The sequence below is a fragment of the Oncorhynchus gorbuscha genome, linkage group LG02, assembly GCF_021184085.1.
Source record: "Oncorhynchus gorbuscha isolate QuinsamMale2020 ecotype Even-year linkage group LG02, OgorEven_v1.0, whole genome shotgun sequence".
NCBI lineage: Eukaryota > Metazoa > Chordata > Actinopteri > Salmoniformes > Salmonidae > Oncorhynchus > Oncorhynchus gorbuscha.
This window is the reverse complement of record NC_060174.1, coordinates 15,968,080-15,988,958: the sequence shown is the minus strand read 5'-3', so window position 1 is coordinate 15,988,958 and position 20,879 is coordinate 15,968,080. Positions and strand designations below refer to the sequence as shown.

At 42.9% G+C, this 20,879-nt stretch overlaps 1 protein-coding gene across 2 annotated transcripts; it reads left to right on the top strand.

Moving 5' to 3' along the window:
- The first annotated feature begins 669 nt into the window (after nt 1-669).
- On the top strand, nt 670-13,220 carry vcam1b (vascular cell adhesion molecule 1b). 2 transcript variants are annotated; one of them, XM_046302300.1, is made up of 10 exons: nt 670-994; nt 1,312-1,587; nt 2,987-3,268; nt 3,666-3,926; nt 4,133-4,408; nt 5,487-5,756; nt 8,204-8,515; nt 8,807-9,082; nt 11,227-11,487; nt 11,885-13,220. In XM_046302300.1, exons 1-10 carry the CDS (start codon nt 958-960, stop codon nt 12,043-12,045), a joined length of 2,412 nt encoding a protein of 803 aa, XP_046158256.1. In that variant the 5' UTR covers nt 670-957; the 3' UTR covers nt 12,046-13,220. The 2 variants fall into 2 exon arrangements, with proteins under 2 accessions (XP_046158256.1, XP_046158248.1); XM_046302292.1 differs by having other exon boundaries at nt 672-994; nt 2,978-3,268.
- Nucleotides 13,221-20,879: the final 7,659 nt, after the last annotated feature.

Here is a 20,879-nt window from a genome sequence, read left to right as displayed (position 1 = left end):
GGAAAATGTCAAGGGATCTGAATACTTTCTAAATGCACTGTATATGAGAGGATACTGGTCTGTAAATCAGACTGGTCTCTTCACATGGACATCTATATCCTCAGATGCATTGGTGTTGTCCTAGAAATACATTCTAGTTATATTGCTATGGGTATACTTAATGCTGCATTTAGGTGGTAAACCATACACATATTTATGTTAATGGAGATTTAATTTAGCTCAATACGTGTTGTATATATTTCAGGCTACCTAATGGTGCAGTGGTCTAAGGCACTGCATCTCAGTGCTAGTGGCATCACTGCAGACCCTGGTTCAATCCCTGGCTGTATCACAACTGGCCGTGATCGGGAGTCCCATTGAGCAATTGGCCCAGCGTCATCCGGGTTAGGAGAGGCTGTCATTGTAAATAAGACTTGTCTGGTTAAATTCAATTAAAAAAAATACTTGGCAGGCAGGCAACCAGACAGATAAAATACATAAATATGTCTATGTTAGTTAACATATCATGTCTGTGATTTTCAGAGGGATCCCAAATATCTTGCTCCTCTGCTAAAAGATAATTTAATCACGTTTTAAAGGAAACCATCTTGTGTTCCATTTAAACCAGCAGAGGGGGATGTCATTCACAACCAAACCAGACAAAGAGAGAGAAAGAAGAGCGAGAGAGAGAGAGAGAGAGAGAGAGAGAGAGAGAGAGAGAGAGAGAGAGAGAGAGAGAGAGAGAGAGAGACAGAGACAGAGACAGAGACAGAGACCGAGACTAGAGGCCACTCAAAGAGTGGGGGAATTTATCCTTGGTATTTTAAGGGGGTGTTTTAAATATATATTTTCCCTCTGTTTGTATCCCCTCTATTACAAGTGATACATCCACAGGCTCTGGATCTGGACACTGGGCAGCCCAGACACAACATCCACAGCATAACAAAGGAGGACTAAGGAAATTTACAGTCTAGCTCAATGTCTCTGTTATGGATAGTGATACTACCAGTAACAGGTAAGCTTATATTCCTATCATTCCAACAGATTTATACTTTACAATCAGTGTGACTTGTCTTCAATCTATATACTGTAAGAAGCCTACTGTGTTTCATGCATTTTAATATGATTATGGCTAGGCCTGTCAGTATTGTACTTGACGATATTTACATATGCAGCCATAGTAGGCTAAATATTATAATTTACTAATAGACCTACCTTATGACTAATAATTGACTGTCATGACCTCAACGTACCTTAGACTACTTTATAGTTACTGTTATGTGTTATTGATTATGAATGGGAATTCTAATTCATTCTTATTTTACATTTCAGCCTTTGCATTTCATGTGGAGCTAAAACCAAAGAGTGCATTTTTCAGAGTTGGTGATAGGCAGGAGCTGCGATGTTCGGTGAAGGATTGTAACGAAAAGGTTACTATGTCCTGGGCTTTGCTGGGGGATAAGCCCATGTTTGCTAAAATACACACCTCAGGATCGGAATCCGTGGCGGCCTTTGACCCTGTGATGACAGTACATGATGACATACTTCTCTGCAAAGTCAGTTGCGGAGCATTGACCAAACAACAGCGTGTGGTTGTCAAAGTGTACTGTAAGTCCATTAAACTTGATTCAGTAAGCCATCATAAACCATTGTAATTAGCCAATATAAAATGCACATGAATGCTTATAAGTTTGTCAATGATTATTATAAATATTATGAATGCTATTGAATTGTAATGCTTATCATACTTATAAATGCTTATAAATGAAATATGAATGGATCAATAAATTGTTTATTAATACTTTAATAATCACACAACGTATTATAAAGTCGGCCGTATGTAACTTAATTCATTAGGGAATTTAATCAGTCCAATTTAATTAGTTCTACAGTGACTTCAGAAAGTATTTACACCCCTTGACTTTTCCACATTTTGTTTTGTTACAGCCTGAATTTAAAATGGATTAAATTTGGGTTTTGTGTCACTAACCGACACACAATACCCCATAAAAACAGTTACAGAGTTGAATAGCTGTGATAGGAGAAAACTGAGGAGTTGCATTGTAGTTACTCCACAATACAAACCTAAATGACAGAGTGAAAAGAAGGAAGCCTGAACAGAATACACATATTCCAAAGCATACATCCTGTTTGAAATAAGGCACTAAAGTAAAACTGCAAAATATGTGGTAAAGAAATGTACTTTACTTCTTGAATACAAAGAATTACGTCTGGGGCAAATCCAACACATCACTGAGTAGCATATTCAAGCATGGTGGTGGCTGCATCATGTTATGGGTTTGCTTGTCATGTCAACAGCAAGACCTACAGAGTTTTTATGAATACAAATAAATGGAATAGAGCTAAGCACAGGCAAAATCTTAGAGGAAAACCTGTTTCAGTCTGCTTTCCAACAGACACTGGGAGACAAATTCACCTTTCAGTAGGACAAGAACATAAAACACAAGGCAAATATACACTGGAGTTGCTTACCAAGATGTCATTGAATGTTCCTAAGTGGACTAGTTACAGTTTTTACTTAAATCAGCTTGAAAGTCTATGGCAAGAATTAAAAATGGCTGTCAAGCAATGAACAACCAGTTTTAAGACAGTTTATATAATGTACACATACTGTACAATTCAGGTGTGCAAAGCTCTTAAACACTTACCCAGAAAGACTCAAAACTAATATAATCACTGGCGACAGTGATTCTAACATGTATTACTTAGGTAAATTAGAGATGCATTTTAGTTTCAATAGATGTGATAAACTATCTAAAAACATGTTTTCACTTTGCCATTATGGGTATTTGTGTGTAGATGAGTGTTAATTTTAAAAATATTTAATCAATTTTGATTTCAGGCTGTAACAACAAAATGTAGAATAAGTAAAGGAGTATGAATACTTTCTGAAGGCACTGTACATGTTGAAAGGAGGTCTATGAATTTCAATTTCAAACATGTGTAGCTGCCCTACGATCGACATTTGATATTACAGCATTTCCAGACGCACCTGTCATATCAGGCTACGACCATCTTCTCTTGGGCCAGTCCAACACTCTGACATGTGAGGTGATAGATGCTTATCCCGTGGAGCACCTGCGACTTGAGTGGCTGCGAGGAGACAGCATGCTCCAGACAGACGCAGAGTCCGTTGTATCTACCTACAGGTTCACGCCCACCCCAGAGGACAAAGAGACAAGCATCACATGCAGAGCCTCTCACGATCAGGATGGTGTGCCTGATGAAGAGAAGACCAAGGAAACCACCGTATCTCTCACAGTGCTTTGTAAGTTACTAAAGTATAACTGTTAGACAAAGGGTAATCTCTGTTAACCCAGTGTAAAATCTTGCGGAATTTGGTCAGCTGTGTGATTCATTTCTGTTTATATGTGTTAGAAATTGAGAGTTCTGTCTCCACCCTCACAAAAGGAAAATCACACACCCAGGACTTCCCCAGGCACAACTGGTTCAATTGAACTTCTATAGAGTTTGGAAACATTTGGAACTTAACTTTCATAACGGCAACAAATAATCTTTTTAATTCAAAAGATACACTTACCATGCGCAATTTAGCAATTAACAATGACTCAATGGAATGCAATGGAATTTGAGTCAGGAATAAGGATTAGATTGAGACCTACCTACAACAACCACATCAAAAATGTGCTCTTTATTTTCTCCAGATGCGCCACAGAATATATCAATATCTGAGCCGACTGCTGTGAGAGTTGGCTCCAGTCTCATGTTGTCATGCCATGCTGAAGGGAACCCCAGACCAGATACACAGTGGAAGGCCATTGGTCCAGATGGACAGGCTGTTATTGTGGGGCAGAGCGAGGAGCTTGTCCTTACAGAGATGACACTGGTGGATGCTGGTCAATATGAGTGTGTGGTGAGCAACACCATTGGAAACATCACAGCCAGCGTGAACGTCATTGTTCAAGGTAGGATGACTTTGAATTTCCCCTTAGTTTTGTATTTTGGATCATTACTGTTTGGTGTCACTAGATAGTTTAATAGTTAGGAGTAATCTTTATTGCTTTGTCTAAAAAGTATGTTTGGAGGAGCAATCTCAATAAAACAATGTCTAAACTAGCAAGCTAAAGTTTTGTCTTGTGCTCTCTATCCTGGATGATTTCCCTTCTGGCAGCTCCCCCAACCAACACTACCATCACAGTGAGCCCAGCCAGTGAGGTGAAGGAAGGGGAGAGTGTGACGGTGTCCTGCCTGTCGGACGGAGCTCCGGTGGTACGTATGGTGCTGAGGAGACTCTCTGAGGACCAGGATGTAGAACTCCAGTCCAGCAACGGATTCTCCACCTCCTTCACCCTCTCCTCTGCCCTGCTAGCAGACTCTGCTCTCTACCAGTGCCAGGCCTTCAATGAGCACGGCAGTCAGAAGGTCAGCGCCTTGCTCTCTGTTGAAGGTGAGATTTTTTTAAACATTTGGGTAATATTACATTTTAAGTTGACTTTATGCTTTTGCACAGTAGTTACTATAACTACTTTAGTTACCAGAGTCAAATTATGTAATTTCAGCTTTGCACATTAAACAAGGGCAGGATTCTAATAATGGAAACTGGCCAAATTATTTTTCAAAATAGTTGCCTTGTTTCAGTGTATTACATATAATTACCAAAGTAGCTGTATAATATATTTCAATGTCAAATGTAACCTAAATACAGTATGCCCTGTTGTTCTGCAAAAAGGTCACCAGTATGTCTGGGTGGTTGTCCTTCAGTTGAACTATAAGAATGAACAGAATGTTACTTTAGTAATGTACAGGTAAGAGGCACGTTCTATCGTAAACAGGGAATTTGTCTTAGTAAATTTACTGATAACCCACATTCTCTGGGGAGCAAACAGTGTTGCGTCACCAAGCCAGTATGTTCCCCTCTGGGTAGAAGAGCCATAGAACAGTGGCATAGCAGATAGCAGAAATAGTAAATGATCTGTTCACACTCATACAGACAGTTGAGAGACTCTCCAATGTGGATTGCTGCTATTTTCACTCTGAGGATAGGCTTCACACCTCCAGGTAAGATGAGATAAGTACAGGAGCTGCTGATATGCCCTTGAGCAAGGCATGTAACCATAATTGCTCCTGTAAGTTGCTCTGTATAAGAGAATCTGATAAATAAAGTATATGTTTCTAATACTATTGGTGATGATCATGTGGAGTGGAGGGCTCTGGCAAAATATTCATTGTGTTACCCATCAGATTATTTTTGTGATGAAACTTTACTTTGTGATGTGTGTTTACTCTTCTTAATTCACTGTAATATTTGCCTTGTTTTTTCTGTTGTAGATTAAGATGTAGAGATATTTGATTTTGCTAAGAGCTTTTCTTGCAGGATAGTAGTATTAATTTAATTCAATTAACTGAACAGAATTTTTCGAAAATGGAACAGAATCAAATTGAACTGAATTTCTCTCTATTCAATTGAACTGGGCATAGAAACTGCAACACCATCGATCCTCTCTCCTGTGGTTTTATTCTCTCAGAGTATCCCCTGGAGGTGGCGATGGATGTGGGGGTGACGGCTGAGATGGGATCCAACCTGGTGCTCTCCTGCCGGGCTTGGGGCTGTCCCCAGCCTGCCTTCTACTGGAGCAGCATGCTGGACATGTCCGTCCATAGCCGTGCACACACCCAGGACTCCCTCTCCCAGCTCTACCTGGGCCCACTTGGGCTGATCAACGAGCAAGCCTACACCTGTGAGGCCAAGTGTGGCTCTGTCATCAAGGCCAAGCACGCTGAGGTCAAGGTCTTCTGTGAGTATACGATACAGTGGCAAGAAAAGGTATGTGCACCCTTTGGAAATACCTGGATTTCTGCATAAATTGGTCATAACATTTGATCTGATCTTCATCTAGGTAGCAACAATAGACAAACACAGACTGCTTAAACTAATAACACAAACAATTCTATGTTTTCATGTCTTTATTGAACACACCGTGTAAACATTCACAGTGCAGGGTGGGAAAAGTATGTGAACCCTTGGATTTAATAACTGGTTGACCCTCCTTTGGCAGCAATAACCTCAACCAAATGTTTTCTGTAGTTGAGGATCAGACCTGCACAACGGTCAGGAGAAATTTTGGACCATTCTGCTTTACAAAACTGTTTCAGTTCAGCAATATTCTTAGGATGTCTGGTGTGAACTGCTCTCTTGAGGTCATGCCACAGCATCTCAATCGGGTTGAGGTCGGGACTCTGACTGGGCCACTCCAGAAGGTGTATTTTCTTATGTTGAAGCCATGCTGTTGTTGATTTACTTCTGTGTTTTGGGTCATTGTCCTGTTGCATCACCCAACTTTTGTTGAGCTTCAATTGGCAGACAGATAGCCTAACATTCTCTTGCAAAATGTCTTGATAAACTTGGGAAATAATTTTCCCGTCGATGATAACAAGCTGTCCAGGCCCTGGAGCAGCAAAGCAGCTCCACCATACTTTACAGTTGGGATCAGGTTTTGATGTTGGTGTTCTGTGCCTTTTTTTATCCACACATAGTGTTGTGTGTTCCTTCCAAACAACTCAATTGTAGTTTCATCTGTCCACAGAATATTTTGACAGTAGCTCTGTGGAACATCCGGTTGCACTTTTGCAAATTTCAGACGAACAGCAATGGCTTCTTCCGTGGTGTCCTCCCATGAACACCATTCTTGTTTAGTGTTTTACATATCTTACTCATCAACAGAGATGCTAGCATGTTCTAGAGATCTCTATAAGTCTTTACCAGACACTCTAGGACTCTTCTGAACCTCATTGAGCATTCCGCGCTGTGCTCTTGCAGTTACCTTTGCAGGACGGCAACTCCCAGGGAGAGTAGCAACAGTGTTGAACTTTCTCCATTTATAGACAATTTGTCTTACCGTGGACTCATGAACATCAAGGCTTTTAGAAATACTTTGGTAACCCTTTCGAGCTTTATTCATGTCAACCATTCTTAAATCTTAGGTCTTCTGAGATCTCTTTTGTTCGAGGCATGGTTCACATCAGGCAATGCTTCTTGTGAATAGCAAACTCAAATTTTGTGAGTGGTTGTTATAGGGCAAGGCAGCTCTAACCAACATTTCCAATCTCGTCTCATTGATTGGATTCCAGGTTAGCTGACTCCTGACCTCCAATTAGCTTTTGAAGAAGTCATTAGCCTAGAGGTTCACTAAATTTTTCCAACCTATGCTGTGAATGTTTAAATGATCTATTCAATATAGACAAGAAAAATACAATAATTTGTGTTATTAGTTTAAGCACATTATGTTTGTCCATTGTCTTGACTTAGATGAAGATCAGATCAAATTTGATGACCAATTTATGCAGAAATCCAGGTAATTCCAATTGGTTCACATACTTTTTCTTGCCACTGTACATCATCAGAAAGATGGCTTGGTTTAGGTCAATGTATTTGCTTTGAAACGAGCTTTGCATCAGCCATCTTTTTACAGAAGTCCAATGCCAGATTGATACGATGAATTCAAGGTTATTTGGAAATGTCCAGTTGAAAACAAAGTTAGTTGGGGTTGTGTGTTTTCTTGCCTTACACTTGTTCAGTGGGATCATGGCCTCGTTAAATTCTACAGGTTTATGTTGATACAGTAACTGTTTTGCTCAGTTTTGGGTAATGCTTAGGTTCACTTCACTGACTTGGAAAGAGTACAGTGACGCTTTGTAGGAGGTTAGAAGAATACTCCTCCTCTTATGAAACCAAACTTAGGACTTAAAGCTTGAATGTTCCTTCATGCTGCTCTCCCACATAACATGGGCAGAGGTCCAGTTTGCTTTTGTCGGATTGCACTGGGATCAGTAGTCTGGTTCAATGTGGGAGAGGGATCACCAAGAAGTGAAGAATAATAAATACACTCCAGGGTCACTGAAGTGAAGACATTTCATATTTCCTAGATGTGAATGTCATTGTGTTGAAGGGGGTAAGGGTTGCTTTATTCCAGGTCTTTGACCCACGGTTATATCCAGAGGGATGTTTCACAAGTTGTGTGGATTAATGCCTCCCTTACTGGAAGTCATTTTTTTTTAAACGGTATCTTATGGGAATTTGTCAGGTCCCAACATTAGGATTTGAAACACCCCATCTTTGAACCTTCAAAGTGAAGAGTCTACCATTCAACATGCCTGACTAACTCGCTCACATCTCTATCTGGTCTCAGCTTCTTTTAGTCACATATTAATATTTTAATCTACCCATTTCTCTCTCCTCCCCCAGCTTTCCCCTCGGACCCTATCATCGAGAACACTGGCCCCTTTCTGGAACACGGAGTTGGCATCTTTTTTTGTTCGGTAGCCAACGTCTACCCAGCCAGTCTCCTGCAGATCCAGTGGCTTGATGGGGAAATCGAGCTAGCCTCCGAGATGGGACAGTATTCCAGTGAACTCCAGAATGTGACGTCAACGCTTTCTTTCTCGATTGGACCGGAGGACCAGGGCAGACAGATCACCTGCAGAGTCAGTCTTCAGATGGATGAAGTCCCTCAGAGTGGGAGAGAGAGGCAGGCAGTGACTGTACTGGAGCTCCACTGTAAGTGGTTTTACAGATCATTGAAATCTGAAAAAAAAGGATTTTGTTCCGCCCCATCATTATAACACACCGGATTCCACACATTGTGTTCTGAATGGAGGACCATGAACAGTTAATTGCTTGAATCACATGTGTTTATGGTGGGTTGTCCACCCCCTTGGTGCCTGCAACTTAGGGAATCCTTTATGCCGAACTTCAGTCCTTGAGGTGTGAATGGCAGTTGTGTAGTGAGGGTTTATAACCGATGTCTGCGTTTATAAACCTTAACTGAGTCTGATGTTTGCTGTGCAGATGCCCCCAGGGGAACCACCATCACAGTGAGCCCAGCCAATGAGGTGAAGGAAGGGGAGAGCGTGGCGGTGTCCTGCCTGTCGGACGGAGTTCCGGTGGGACATATGGTGCTGAGGAGACTCTCTGAGGACCAGGATATAGAACTCCAGTCCAGCAACAGATTCTCCACCTCCTTCACCCTCTCCTCTGCCCTGCTAGCAGACTCTGCTCTCTACCGGTGCGAGGCCTTCAATGAGCTCGGCAGCCAGCGAGCTAGCACATACATTACAGTCAAAGGTGGGTGCCAGGCTTCTGGCAAAAACACACCACATCAAGTCTTTATTCCGCTCCCACGGATTCATACTGGCAACAACAGTAAACGTTCCCTAACCCTGATTAGCTTTTTTTTGCTTCTTCAATGAAGTAACTGTTCTTTACACCCACAGATCTCTTGTTTTTGCTTCTTGTTTATGGTCTGTTATTTGCTCTCATTTGTTGGAGTGTGGCCGTTCTATCATCATGTGGCAGCTGCAGTGGTGTAAAGTATTTAAGTACTTTTTTTGGTATCTGTACTTTACTACTTATATTTTTGCCAACTTTTACTTCTCTACATTCCTAAAGAAAATAATGTACTTTTTACATTTTGATTGTCCAATTCACACACTTATCAAGAGAACATCCCTGGTCATCCCTACTGCCTCTGATCTGGTGGACTCACTAAACAGAGAACATCCCTGGTCATCTCTACTGCCTCTGATCTGGTGGACTCACTAAACACAAATGCTTTGTTTGTCAATTATGTCTGAGTGTTGGAATGTGTGCCTGGCTATCCGTTTAAAAAAAATAAGACAGAAAATTGTGTTTTTCTTAATTTAAGAAATTTGAAATCATTTATACCTTTACTTTTACTGGGTGACTTTTACTTGAGTCATTTTCTGTTAAGGTACCTTTACTTTTACTCATGTATGACAATTGAATACTTTTTCCACGTCTGGGGAGCTGTCAGTATCTAAGAACATGCTCTATAAGTTCGTCATTGGCTGAGCTGTTGTCACACTGTACCAAAATAGAATATCACACTTATACCACACTTAACACTGCACAGGAACTCAACAACATGAAATGACATAAAGTCATTCTAGATAATGGGTTCTATAGAACATGCCTCATTGATATTTCACACACTGTTGTCAGTAGTTTCACACATTTTGCTCAGTAATCAACAATGGAAGAGACAGTAATTGTATGAAAATCTCATTCCAAAATCATGGGCATTAATATGGAGTTGGTCCCCCTTTTGCTGCAATAACAGCCTCCACTCTCCAGGGAAGGCTTTCCACTAGATGTTGGAACATAGCTCTGGGGACTTGCTTCCATTCAGCCACAAGAGCATTAGTGAGGTCGGGCAGTGATGTTGGGGGATTAGGCCTGGCTTGCAGTCAGCGTTACAATTCATCCCAAAGGTGTTTGATGGGGTTGAGGTCAGGGCTCTGTGCGGGCCAGTCAAGTTCTTCCACACTGATCTTGACAAACCATTTCTGTATTGTCCTCGCCTCGCCTTTGTGAACGGGGACATTGTCATGCTGAAACAGGAAAGCGCCTTCCCCAATCCGTTGCCACAAAGTTGGAGGCACATAATCTTTTAGAATATAATTGTATGCTGTTGAGTTAAGATTTCCCTTCACTGGAACTAAGGGGCCTAGCCCGAACCATGAAAAGCAGCCGCAGACCATTATTCCTCCTCCACCAAACGTTATAGTTAGCACTATGTATTGGGGCAGGTAGCGTTCTCCTTGTATCCGCCAAACCCAGATTTGTCCGTCGAACTGCCAGATGGTGATTCATCACGCCAGAGAACACGTTTCCACTGCTCCAGAGTCCAACGGCGGCAAGATTTACACCACTCCAGCCGATGCTTGGCATTGCGCATGGTGATTTTAGGCTTGTGTGTAGCTGCTCGGCCATGGAAACCTATTTCATGAAGCTCCTGACGAACAGTTCATGTGTTGACGTTGCATCCAGAGGCAGTTTAGAACTTGGTAGTGAGTGTTGCAACCGAGGACAGCCGATTTTTATCGCAGCACTCTGCGGTCCTGTTCTGCGAGCTTATGTGGCCTACCACTTCGTGGCTGAGCCTTTGTTGCCTTTAGACATTTCCACTTCACAATAACAGCACTTACCAGATGACCGGGACAGCTCTAGCAGGGCAGAAATTTGACGAACTGGCTTGTTGGAAATGTGGCATCCTATGACAGTGGGCTGTCGACATACTTTTATATAAATATTGTATGTTGCATTGTAAACTGCCAATAGACTAAATGTCGTACAGTATTTCAGACTATAACTGTACTATATTAATTTTAAAATTAATTTGTTATTTCAAGGCAGTCTCAAGTGTCTTCCCTCAGCATTGATGTGTGTTCTATTTTCCTTGTGTCCAGCACCTCCTAGGAACACAACAGTCCTGATATATCCATCTGCTGAGGTGCAGGAAGGCCAAAATGTCACCATCTGCTGTCACTCTGTCAGTTTCCCCCCACCTGCTGTGGTTTTAAGGAAACTGGATAATGGCACAGAGCTCTACTCCCCGGATGGGAACTTCCTGCTGGTTAACCTTACGCCCAATGATACAGGCCTATACCAGGTGAATGTTACCAATGACTTGGGTTATGAGACCGAGATCTTCAGCATCAACGTCATAGGTGAGTGATGTGGTTCAGTGTTCGCTCTTTAGCTTGGCATGCTAGAAGAAACAGGAAGAGAGTTCTTTATTTCCCTTCACCACAAATATAATTATTATATTTGTTATTATTATATGAAATATAATTCACAATAAAACCAGTTACTTGAAACCACTTTGAACCCCATGTTGAACTGAGAAATTGGGAACAGTGAACTCGGAGATAGACCTGACAACAGTGTACAGTAGTTTGAGAACAGTGAAGCTTGCAAAAGCCAAGGAAATTCCATCCACCAATAACAAACACTGGTGTCATTTGAGAGGACTCGAATGCTGTGGAAACATAAAATCTAAAATGTTAGCCAATCTGTCTCGTCCTCACTGTCTCCCTGTTCTTCCCCTCTTCCCTTGACCTCCAGAGAAGCACTCCAGTACTTCACCAGACTGGAACCACGTAGTCATTCCTGCTGTCTGTGTGGGTATCATGGTGACCACCACGGGCCTAATCCTGGACTACCTGAGGAGAGCCAGGAGGAAGGGTTTCTATGAGCTGGCAAAGTGTAAGCCCAGGTCTGCATAGACTAGAGGAGTCTAAAACCTGCGGTCCAGAGCCAGATTGTGGCCCCCACTTGTGCTACCAAAATAACCATGTACTGTATTAGTATCACATCGGTGAGTGTTTTGTGGTTCCTCAGGCAAAATGACTTTTACACTGTGTGCAGAGGCATACCAAGGGACAGACCTACCTAGTGGAGATGGAACAGATGAGAGGTTCGTCCTCTGTCAGGTCTCCGTTGAAGGGCAGAGGACAAGGCCGTATGACCTTTGGATGTTACTGGAAGAGGAAAAGAGAAGTACCTTTAAGGAGATGTGGTCTTCTGGATGTTTTTCATTTTTATTAAACCTAAGCTAGAAGTCAGTCAAATGTTTAATAATCTAACTGTCTGCAACTAACTATTATTTGCTCCTTTTTTCACTTCTTGGCAGCTTTCATTGAACCCATCGATGTCTAAGTGTCACAACTATTGGATGAATGCAATATGTTACATGTTTTTAAACAAAATTATACCATTTGTAATTTACTGTGATAAAAAGTTGAAATGTTTAATGAGTTAATTACAATGCATTTGAAATGTACAGTTTAAATTAACTTTGTTATATCAGTATGGGAAGGTGGTTTCCCAACAATAGGTGAAGTCGCTATTGTGGTAATGTAATATAGAGAAGCAAGGTAAACTGTATTTGCCTCATAGCTTTTTGTGTATATAGGGGAAACAGCGCCACTGTCCACCCCCACAGCTGTTGTTCTTGTTTTTGTTTTGTTGACGAAGCAGAGCTGGGGAGTGTCGTAGTAACAAAAAAATGGTGTTCTTTCGCGCGTGCAATCATGTCCGCTGCAAGGAAAAAAACAGTGTTTGTTGTTTGCATTAACTTATTTGGTGGATGTAATATCGCAAACGGATGTGGCAATTTCACCATTAAGGATTCCAGCTTTAATGTGGAATCTTATTAGAAGTGTTTGCATGGAGTATTTTTGTCCCACACCATTTTCTTTATTGCTGTGGGATATTATAGCCGGTTTGGTACGTGATTAATGAAGCTGTTGTTTTTAAATCAAAGCCTATATAGAATGTATTTGTTATGTTTATGACTGTTCATACTCCTTTGAATGTTGTGAATATGTTGTGCCCTATTTTTTGTGAATTGTGTTTGAAATGAACATTTGTAGAGATGTTCATTATTAAATATTTATTTCCATAACTAAAAGCTGTTCATTGAAATAGGAGCTTTGGGTTTGGGGTCTCCTGTTGCAGTGGGGAAAGCCAGGGTACGTTTCAACAAGTATCAGGGGCTTTGTATTGAATGCTTTATTTATTTTTATTTGACCTTTATTTAACTAGGCAAGTCAGTTAAGAACAAATTCTTATTTACAATGACCGCCTACCCCAAACCCTGAACTGGACAACGTTGGGTTGTGCGCCGCCTTATGGAACTCCCAAACATGGCCAGTTGTGATACATTACATTTACATTTAAGTCATTTAGCAGACGCTCTTATCCAGAGCGACTTACAAATTGGTGCATTCACCTTATGACATCCAGTGGAACAGTCACTTTACAATAGTGCATCTAAAACTTAGGGGGGGGTGAGAGGGATTACTTATCCTATCCTAGGTATTCCTTAAAGAGGTGGGGTTTCAGGTGTCTCCGGAAGGTGGTGATTGACTCCGCTGTCCTGGCGTCGTGAGGGAGTTTGTTCCACCATTGGGGGCCAGGGCAGCGAACAGTTTTGACTGGGCTGAGCGGGAGCTGTACTTCCTCAGTGGTAGGGAGGCGAGCAGGCCAGAGGTGGATGAACGCAGTGCCCTTGTTTGGGTGTAGGGCCTGATCAGAGCCTGGAGGTACTGAGGTGCCGTTCCCCTCACAGCTCCGTAGGCAAGCACCATGGTCTTGTAGCGGATGCGAGCTTCAACTGGAAGCCAGTGGAGAGAACGGAGGAGCGGGGTGACGTGAGAGAACTTGGGAAGGTTGAACACCAGACGGGCTGCGGCGTTCTGGATGAGTTGAAGGGGTTTAATGGCACAGGCAGGGAGCCCAGCCAACAGCGAGTTGCAGTAATCCAGACGGGAGATGACAAGTGCCTGGATTAGGACTTGCGCCGCTTCCTGTGTGAGGCAGGGTCGTACTCTGCGGATGTTGTAGAGCATGAACCTACAGGAACGGGCCACCGCCTTGATGTTGGTTGAGAACGACAGGGTGTTGTCCAGGATCACGCCAAGGTTCTTGGCGCTCTGGGAGGAGGACACAATGGAGTTGTCAACCGTGATGGCGAGATCATGGAACGGGCAGTCCTTCCCCGGGAGGAAGAGCAGCTCCGTCTTGCCGAGGTTCAGCTTGAGGTGGTGATCCGTCATCCACACTGATATGTCTGCCAGACATGCAGAGATGCGATTCGCCACCTGGTCATCAGAAGGGGGAAAGGAGAAGATTAATTGTGTGTCGTCTGCATAGCAATGATAAGAGAGACCATGTGAGGTTATGACAGAGCCAAGTGACTTGGTGTATAGCGAGAATAGGAGAGGGCCAAGAACAGAGCCCTGGGGACACCAGTGGTGAGAGCGCGTGGTGAGGAGACAGATTCTCGCCACGCCACCTGGTAGGAGCGACCTGTCAGGTAGGACGCAATCCAAGCGTGGGCCGCGCCGGAGATGCCCAACTCGGAGAGGGTGGAGAGGAGGATCTGATGGTTCACAGTATCGAAGGCAGCCGATAGATCTAGAAGGATGAGAGCAGAGGAGAGAGAGTTAGCTTTAGCAGTGCGGAGCGCCTCCGTGATACAGAGGAGAGCAGTCTCAGTTGAATGACTAGTCTTGAAACCTGACTGATTTGGATCAAGAAGGTCATTCAGAGAGAGATAGCGGGAGAGCTGGCCAAGGACGGCACGTTCAAGAGTTTTGGAGAGAAAAGAAAGAAGGGATACTGGTCTGTAATTGTTGACATCGGAGGGATTGAGTGTAGGTTTTTTCAGAAGGGGTGCAACTCTCGCTCTCTTGAAGACGGAAGGGACGTAGCCAGCGGTCAGGGATGAGTTGATGAGCGAGGTGAGGTAAGGGAGAAGGTCTCCGGAAATGGTCTGGAGAAGAGAGGAGGGGATAGGGTCAAGCGAGCAGGTTGTTGGGCGGCCGGCCGTCACAAGACGCGAGATTTCATCTGGAGAGAGATGGGAGAAAGAGGTCAGAGCACAGGGTAGGGCAGTGTGAGCAGAACCAGCGGTGTCGTTTGACTTAGCAAACGAGGATCGGATGTCGTCGACCTTCTTTTCAAAATGGTTGACGAAGTCATCTGCAGAGAGGGAGGAGGGGGGGGAGGAGGATTCAGGAGGGAGGAGAAGGTGGCAAAGAGCTTCCTAGGGTTAGAGGCAGATGCTTGGAATTTAGCGTGGTAGAAAGTGGCTTTAGCAGCAGAGACAGAGGAGGAAAATGTAGAGAGGAGGGAGTGAAAGGATGCCAGGTCCGCAGGGAGGCGAGTTTTCCTCCATTTCCGCTCGGCTGCCCGGAGCCCTGTTCTGTGAGCTCGCAATGAGTCATCGAGCCACGGAGCGGGGAGGGGAGGACCGAGCCGGCCTGGAGGATAGGGGACATAGAGAGTCAAGGGATGCAGAGAGGGAGGAGAGGAGGGTTGAGGAGGCAGAATCAGGAGATAGGTGGGAGAAGGTTTGAGCGGAGGGAAGAGATGATAGGATGGAAGAGGAGAGAGTAGCGGGGGAGAGAGAGCGAAGGTTGGGACGGCGCGATACCATCCGAGTAGGGGCAGTGTGGGAGGTGTTGGATGAGAGCGAGAGTGAAAAGGATACAAGGCAGTGGTCGGAGACTTGGAGGGGAGTTGCAATGAGGTTAGTGGAAGAACAGCATCTAGTAAAGATGAGGTCGAGCGTATTGCCGGCCTTGTGAGTAGGGGGAAGGTGAGAGGGTGAGGTCAAAGAGGAGAGGAGTGGAAAGAAGGAGGCAGAGAGGAAAGAGTCAAAGGTAGACGTGGGGAGGTTAAAGTCGCCCAGAACTGTGAGAGGTGAGCCGTCCTCAGGAAAGGAGCTTATCAAGGCATCAAGCTCATTGATGAACTCTCCGAGGGAACCTGGAGGGCGATAAATGATAAGGATGTTAAGCTTGAAAGGGCTAGTAACTGTGACAGCATGGAATTCAAAGGAGGCGATAGACAGATGGGTAAGGGGAGAAAGAGAGAATGACCACTTGGGAGAGATGAGGATCCCGGTGCCACCACCCCGCTGACCAGACGCTCTCGGGGTGTGCGAGAACACGTGGGCGGACGAAGAGAGAGCAGTAGGAGTAGCAGTGTTGTCTGTGGTGATCCATGTTTCCGTCAGTGCCAAGAAGTCGAGGGACTGGAGGGAGGCATAGGCTGAGATGAACTCTGCCTTGTTGACCGCAGATTGGCAGTTCCAGAGGCTACCGGAGACCTGGAACTCCACGTGGGTCTTGCGCGCTGGGACCACCAGAGTAGGGTGGCCGCGGCCACGCGGTGTGGAGCGTTTGTATGGTCTGTGCAGAGAGGAGAGAACAGGGATAAACAGACACATAGTTGACAGGCTACAGAAGAGGCTACGCTAATGCAAAGGAGATTGGAATGACAAGTGGACTACACGTCTCGAATGTTCAGAAAGTTAAGCTACGTAGCAAGAATCTTATTGACTAAAATGATTAAAATGATACAGTACTGCTGAAGTAGGCCAGCTGGCAGTGGGTGCGTTGTTGACACTACACTAATCAAGTCGTTCCGTTGAGTGTAATAGTTTCTGCAGTGTTGCTGCAGGGATTCAAACCAGGATCTGTAGTGACACCACTAATACTGAGATGCAGTGCCTCAGGATCTTACAAGCTCTTTCCCAACAATGCAGAGTTTAGATCCTTTATGTAGTCTCTTATCTTAGTCTTCTTAACCCTTTAACATTTGAAATGTTAGCTGTCCCCACTCTGGCTGGATTCCAATCGGAATTACACATCACTTTGCAAGCCAATATAATGCGACTGGCTGGCCTGATGTGGCCTGCAAACCGTGAGTTTCAGGCCACTGTATTAGGGTAAACTAGGCCCTCAAAATAAGGCCTTATGAAATATGTATTGTATCATCTTAAATAATGCAATGATAGCATATTCACTTAGGATCTCACTTGGGTAAAAGCCACATGACTGGTTGATTGGGGTGTTATATTCATATATATTATATTGAGATGTTGATATTCACAGAGGGCTGAATCCTGTCATGAATCATACGTTGAGGACAATAGAAGATTAGGAATTTTTCTTGCGTTGCTCTTATGCCGTAGTCAAAAAGCGTCATCAAAGTGCTAGCATCAGTTTTCCCTTTTAGATCATATTGAATCAGATTATTTAGACGCTAGATCAAGATTCTTTCTCTGAGACACTTGATACATAAGACCCCAAACACAGTAATGGGTGGTATCAGAGAGAAAGAAGCGAACCGAGAGGGCTAAAATTTGTCTGCGTGACATGGGGATATTTTGCCTGAAGGTCAATGAGAGTGTCGAATTTGGTCAACATAAAATTGAATTCCTAATTTGCTAAGAGGGGCGTATTTGATCAAATAGAAGTGTCATAATTTTAAGGTTGTTTAGAACATAAGTGTTTAGGATTGTTTAGGATATATTTGGACGCACATGGCATCACGGCAAATTTCAGAAAACATTTTTTTTTATCAGAGTTGTGCCTGTTGTTCATGTGTGTCTTCCCTATTGTTGACTAGAATGTCCCTGTCTGCTACCGCCTGTCTTCCACCTTTGCAGACATTTAATCGCATTGTTAAAGTGGTCCGTCCAATATCTTGTCAATATATAGATCATTTTAACTCTAACATTTCCTCTAAATGCACCATGGGAAATATGCAAATCAGGCTCAACACCCAAAAACAACACCCCAAAAACATCAAAATAACCATTATTGGTTCCATAATATTGTAGAAACAATAATGGTTCTTTGGAGCTTTTAATTTTTGTATGGTTCTTCAAATAACCATCCCATTTAAAGAGTTAACGGGAAACCTCACTGCTAGACACTATTTGGAGTGTTTTTCCAGGATGTTTCAGGCAGGGCCAGACGGATTACCAGGACGTGTACTGCGAGCATGTGCTGACCAACTGGCAAGTAGGCGAGATTCCTCTCAGGAAAACAAGTAACATTTGCAATGACTGACAAAGACAAACAGCAGAGGGAGTATATATACAGTGACAGAGTGGGGATTGGAACCAGGTGTGTGTAATGATGACGAGACAAGTCCGGGGTTGATGAGTGAAGGGCATTTGCCAGCAGTATCTTTGGCAGCAGCTAGAAGGCCGGGGATGCCAAACGCCTGAGCTGGACAGGAGGGAGAGCCAAAGCGAAGGCTGGTGCGACACATTTTTATATTTCTGACATCAATTGGATACACCTCAACGGGGCGGTCCTCCACGTCCTGAAATCAATATGAATTCTGGACATTGTGGTTTCCTTACAACCAGAAAATTGAGTTGTCCTGTTTCTACCGCTAAAATGAAGAAATGCAATTTTTTGCATGTATTGAGAAAATTCTGGATTTTTATGAAACATATGATATGTTAATAACATGTTAATGGACATATATTGTTAACTACTAGAGCAGTGGTGAAATGCCCCTTTGAGGTTCCCCTATGGCATCATTCTAAAGAACCTTATTTGGTTTCAACTGTTACCTTGATTTATGAGTGTAGTATCTATTCTTAATTACAGGGAACATTGAGTTTCTCAATAATGTAGTGAAAAGAGGCCCAGGTGTCTTATACAATCAGATTGCATGTTCAGAGTTCTAGCACACTGAGGATATGTCACACCAAACTAAACTGTTCAATCATTGGGTTTCAAACATCATTAGTGTCCATAACAAGCTTCCATGTTCTGTCTTTAAAGGTTACTTTAAGTGATGGCCATTGATGTCTTTAATCAAACGTATATTGAGCCCCCATGGGCACTGATAGTCGTTCTCAATATGGCAAAGAAATCAGGGTGGACAAATCAGAACAAGGCATTGCTGCTTCAACAAAGCTTTATAATGTTCCCAGCTCCTTTCTTCAGCACATTGTCTATTGTCTATTGTCTATTTTCTTTTCCCTTTCCACCATATTGGCTAGTTGCCATGGAAACAGCCCCGATGCCTGGCTTTAGAAGGAAAGACGGGTGTAATATCCAGAGGACAAAGACAACCCCCGAGGACAAAGACGTGTGAGAGAGTAGGGGAGGGGCAAATGTGGTCTGTCTTGGAGAGATGGCAAAGTAAGTTTATCCAGACCACTGATGTCTCAAATTTGACAGACAGTGAGCGAGAGACCCATTGGTAGTGGAACATGTTAAGGGTGAAGAGGATCTCCTTGGGTATAGGTCTATTTTGTGATCATATGGATCCCAAGACTATGGGTTAAAAATGCTATTTTGCTGAATGGGTTAAAAATGCATGTTGCTGAATATGAAGAAAAAAACAGTCCTTCTCTGGAATTAATTAGTGTTCGCAAGCAGTTTCATTGGAATACATTTACTGTTCACCTTCATTAAGTAGAAATACTGTTATTAATTTATGAAGACTTATAATATACTTATAATATATAAAATATACTTCATGGTTTTATTGTGATCCTGTGTAGCTCAGTTGGTAGAGCATGGCGCTTGTAACGCCAGGGTAGTGGGTTCGATCCCCGGGACCACCCATACGTAGAATGTATGCACACATGACTGTAAGTCGCTTTGGATAAAAGCGTCTGCTAAATGGCATATATTATATTATTATATTATTATTATTATATTATTATATTATTATATATTATTATATTATTATATTATTATTGTGATTTGATTGGTTTCTGATATACTAAGCAGCCCTGTACTTACACCTGAATAAGGAGTGAAAAAGCACATTGAGGGATATTGGAAATGAATATCACTTTTGATTTTGATCAAAAAACACATTTGAATCTTATTTTGGTCAGATATGCAATTGAAAACTCTTCCTATAGTATCTATTGTTGTATTAGGTTCTCTCCACAGCCTAACATTGAACATATTAGAGTGGGCACGTGAGGTGTGCATTGATATGCTGCTCAGCAAGTTTGTATTGTATAAGAATGCACTTGGCCAGTCTAGGGCCGGCCTACGCTAGAAGACGAGTTACCAGAAATGTCTTTCTCAAAGAAGATAATAATCATGGAAAAGATTTACAAAGCATTTTTAACCAATTAGCTATGGTAAAGCTACGTTCAACATGTGTATGGGAGTAAAGGACAGTTCTGTACATGGTGAAGCACATGAGCTGCTCTCTTGCTTCACTGGCCTGTGCCATATTGGTATTAAAGGAGATAAATATCTCACAGCTAACACTGTTGAGTGCTTTTCCATTTAAATAGCTTTCCTGTTATGGTGTTGAGTTGTGTATTTTTTTGTTGTTGTCATTTAGCAGACCCATTCTTATCCAGAGTGACTTACAGGAGCAATTGGGGTTAAGTGCCTTGCTCAAGGGCACATCAACAGAGCCTTGTCGACTCGGGATTCAAACCAGCAACCTTTCAGTTACTGGCCCAACAATCTAACTGCTAGGCTACCTTAGCAAGATGGCGCCGACAGAGATGGTCACCTCACTTCAAGTCCTTAGGAAACTATGCAGTATTTAGTTTTTTTTAATGCATTGTTAGCCCAGAAAATCTTAAGTGTTATTAAATACAGCCGGGAAGAACTATTGGCAATAAGAGCAACATCAACTTACCAACATTATGACCAGGAATACCACCCAGGACAGTGGAACTTATCCCAAAAGCCAACCAAAAACAATGACACCGCAAATGAGGCAGACGGAGCGGCCTCCTTGTCAGGCTCCGTAGACAAGC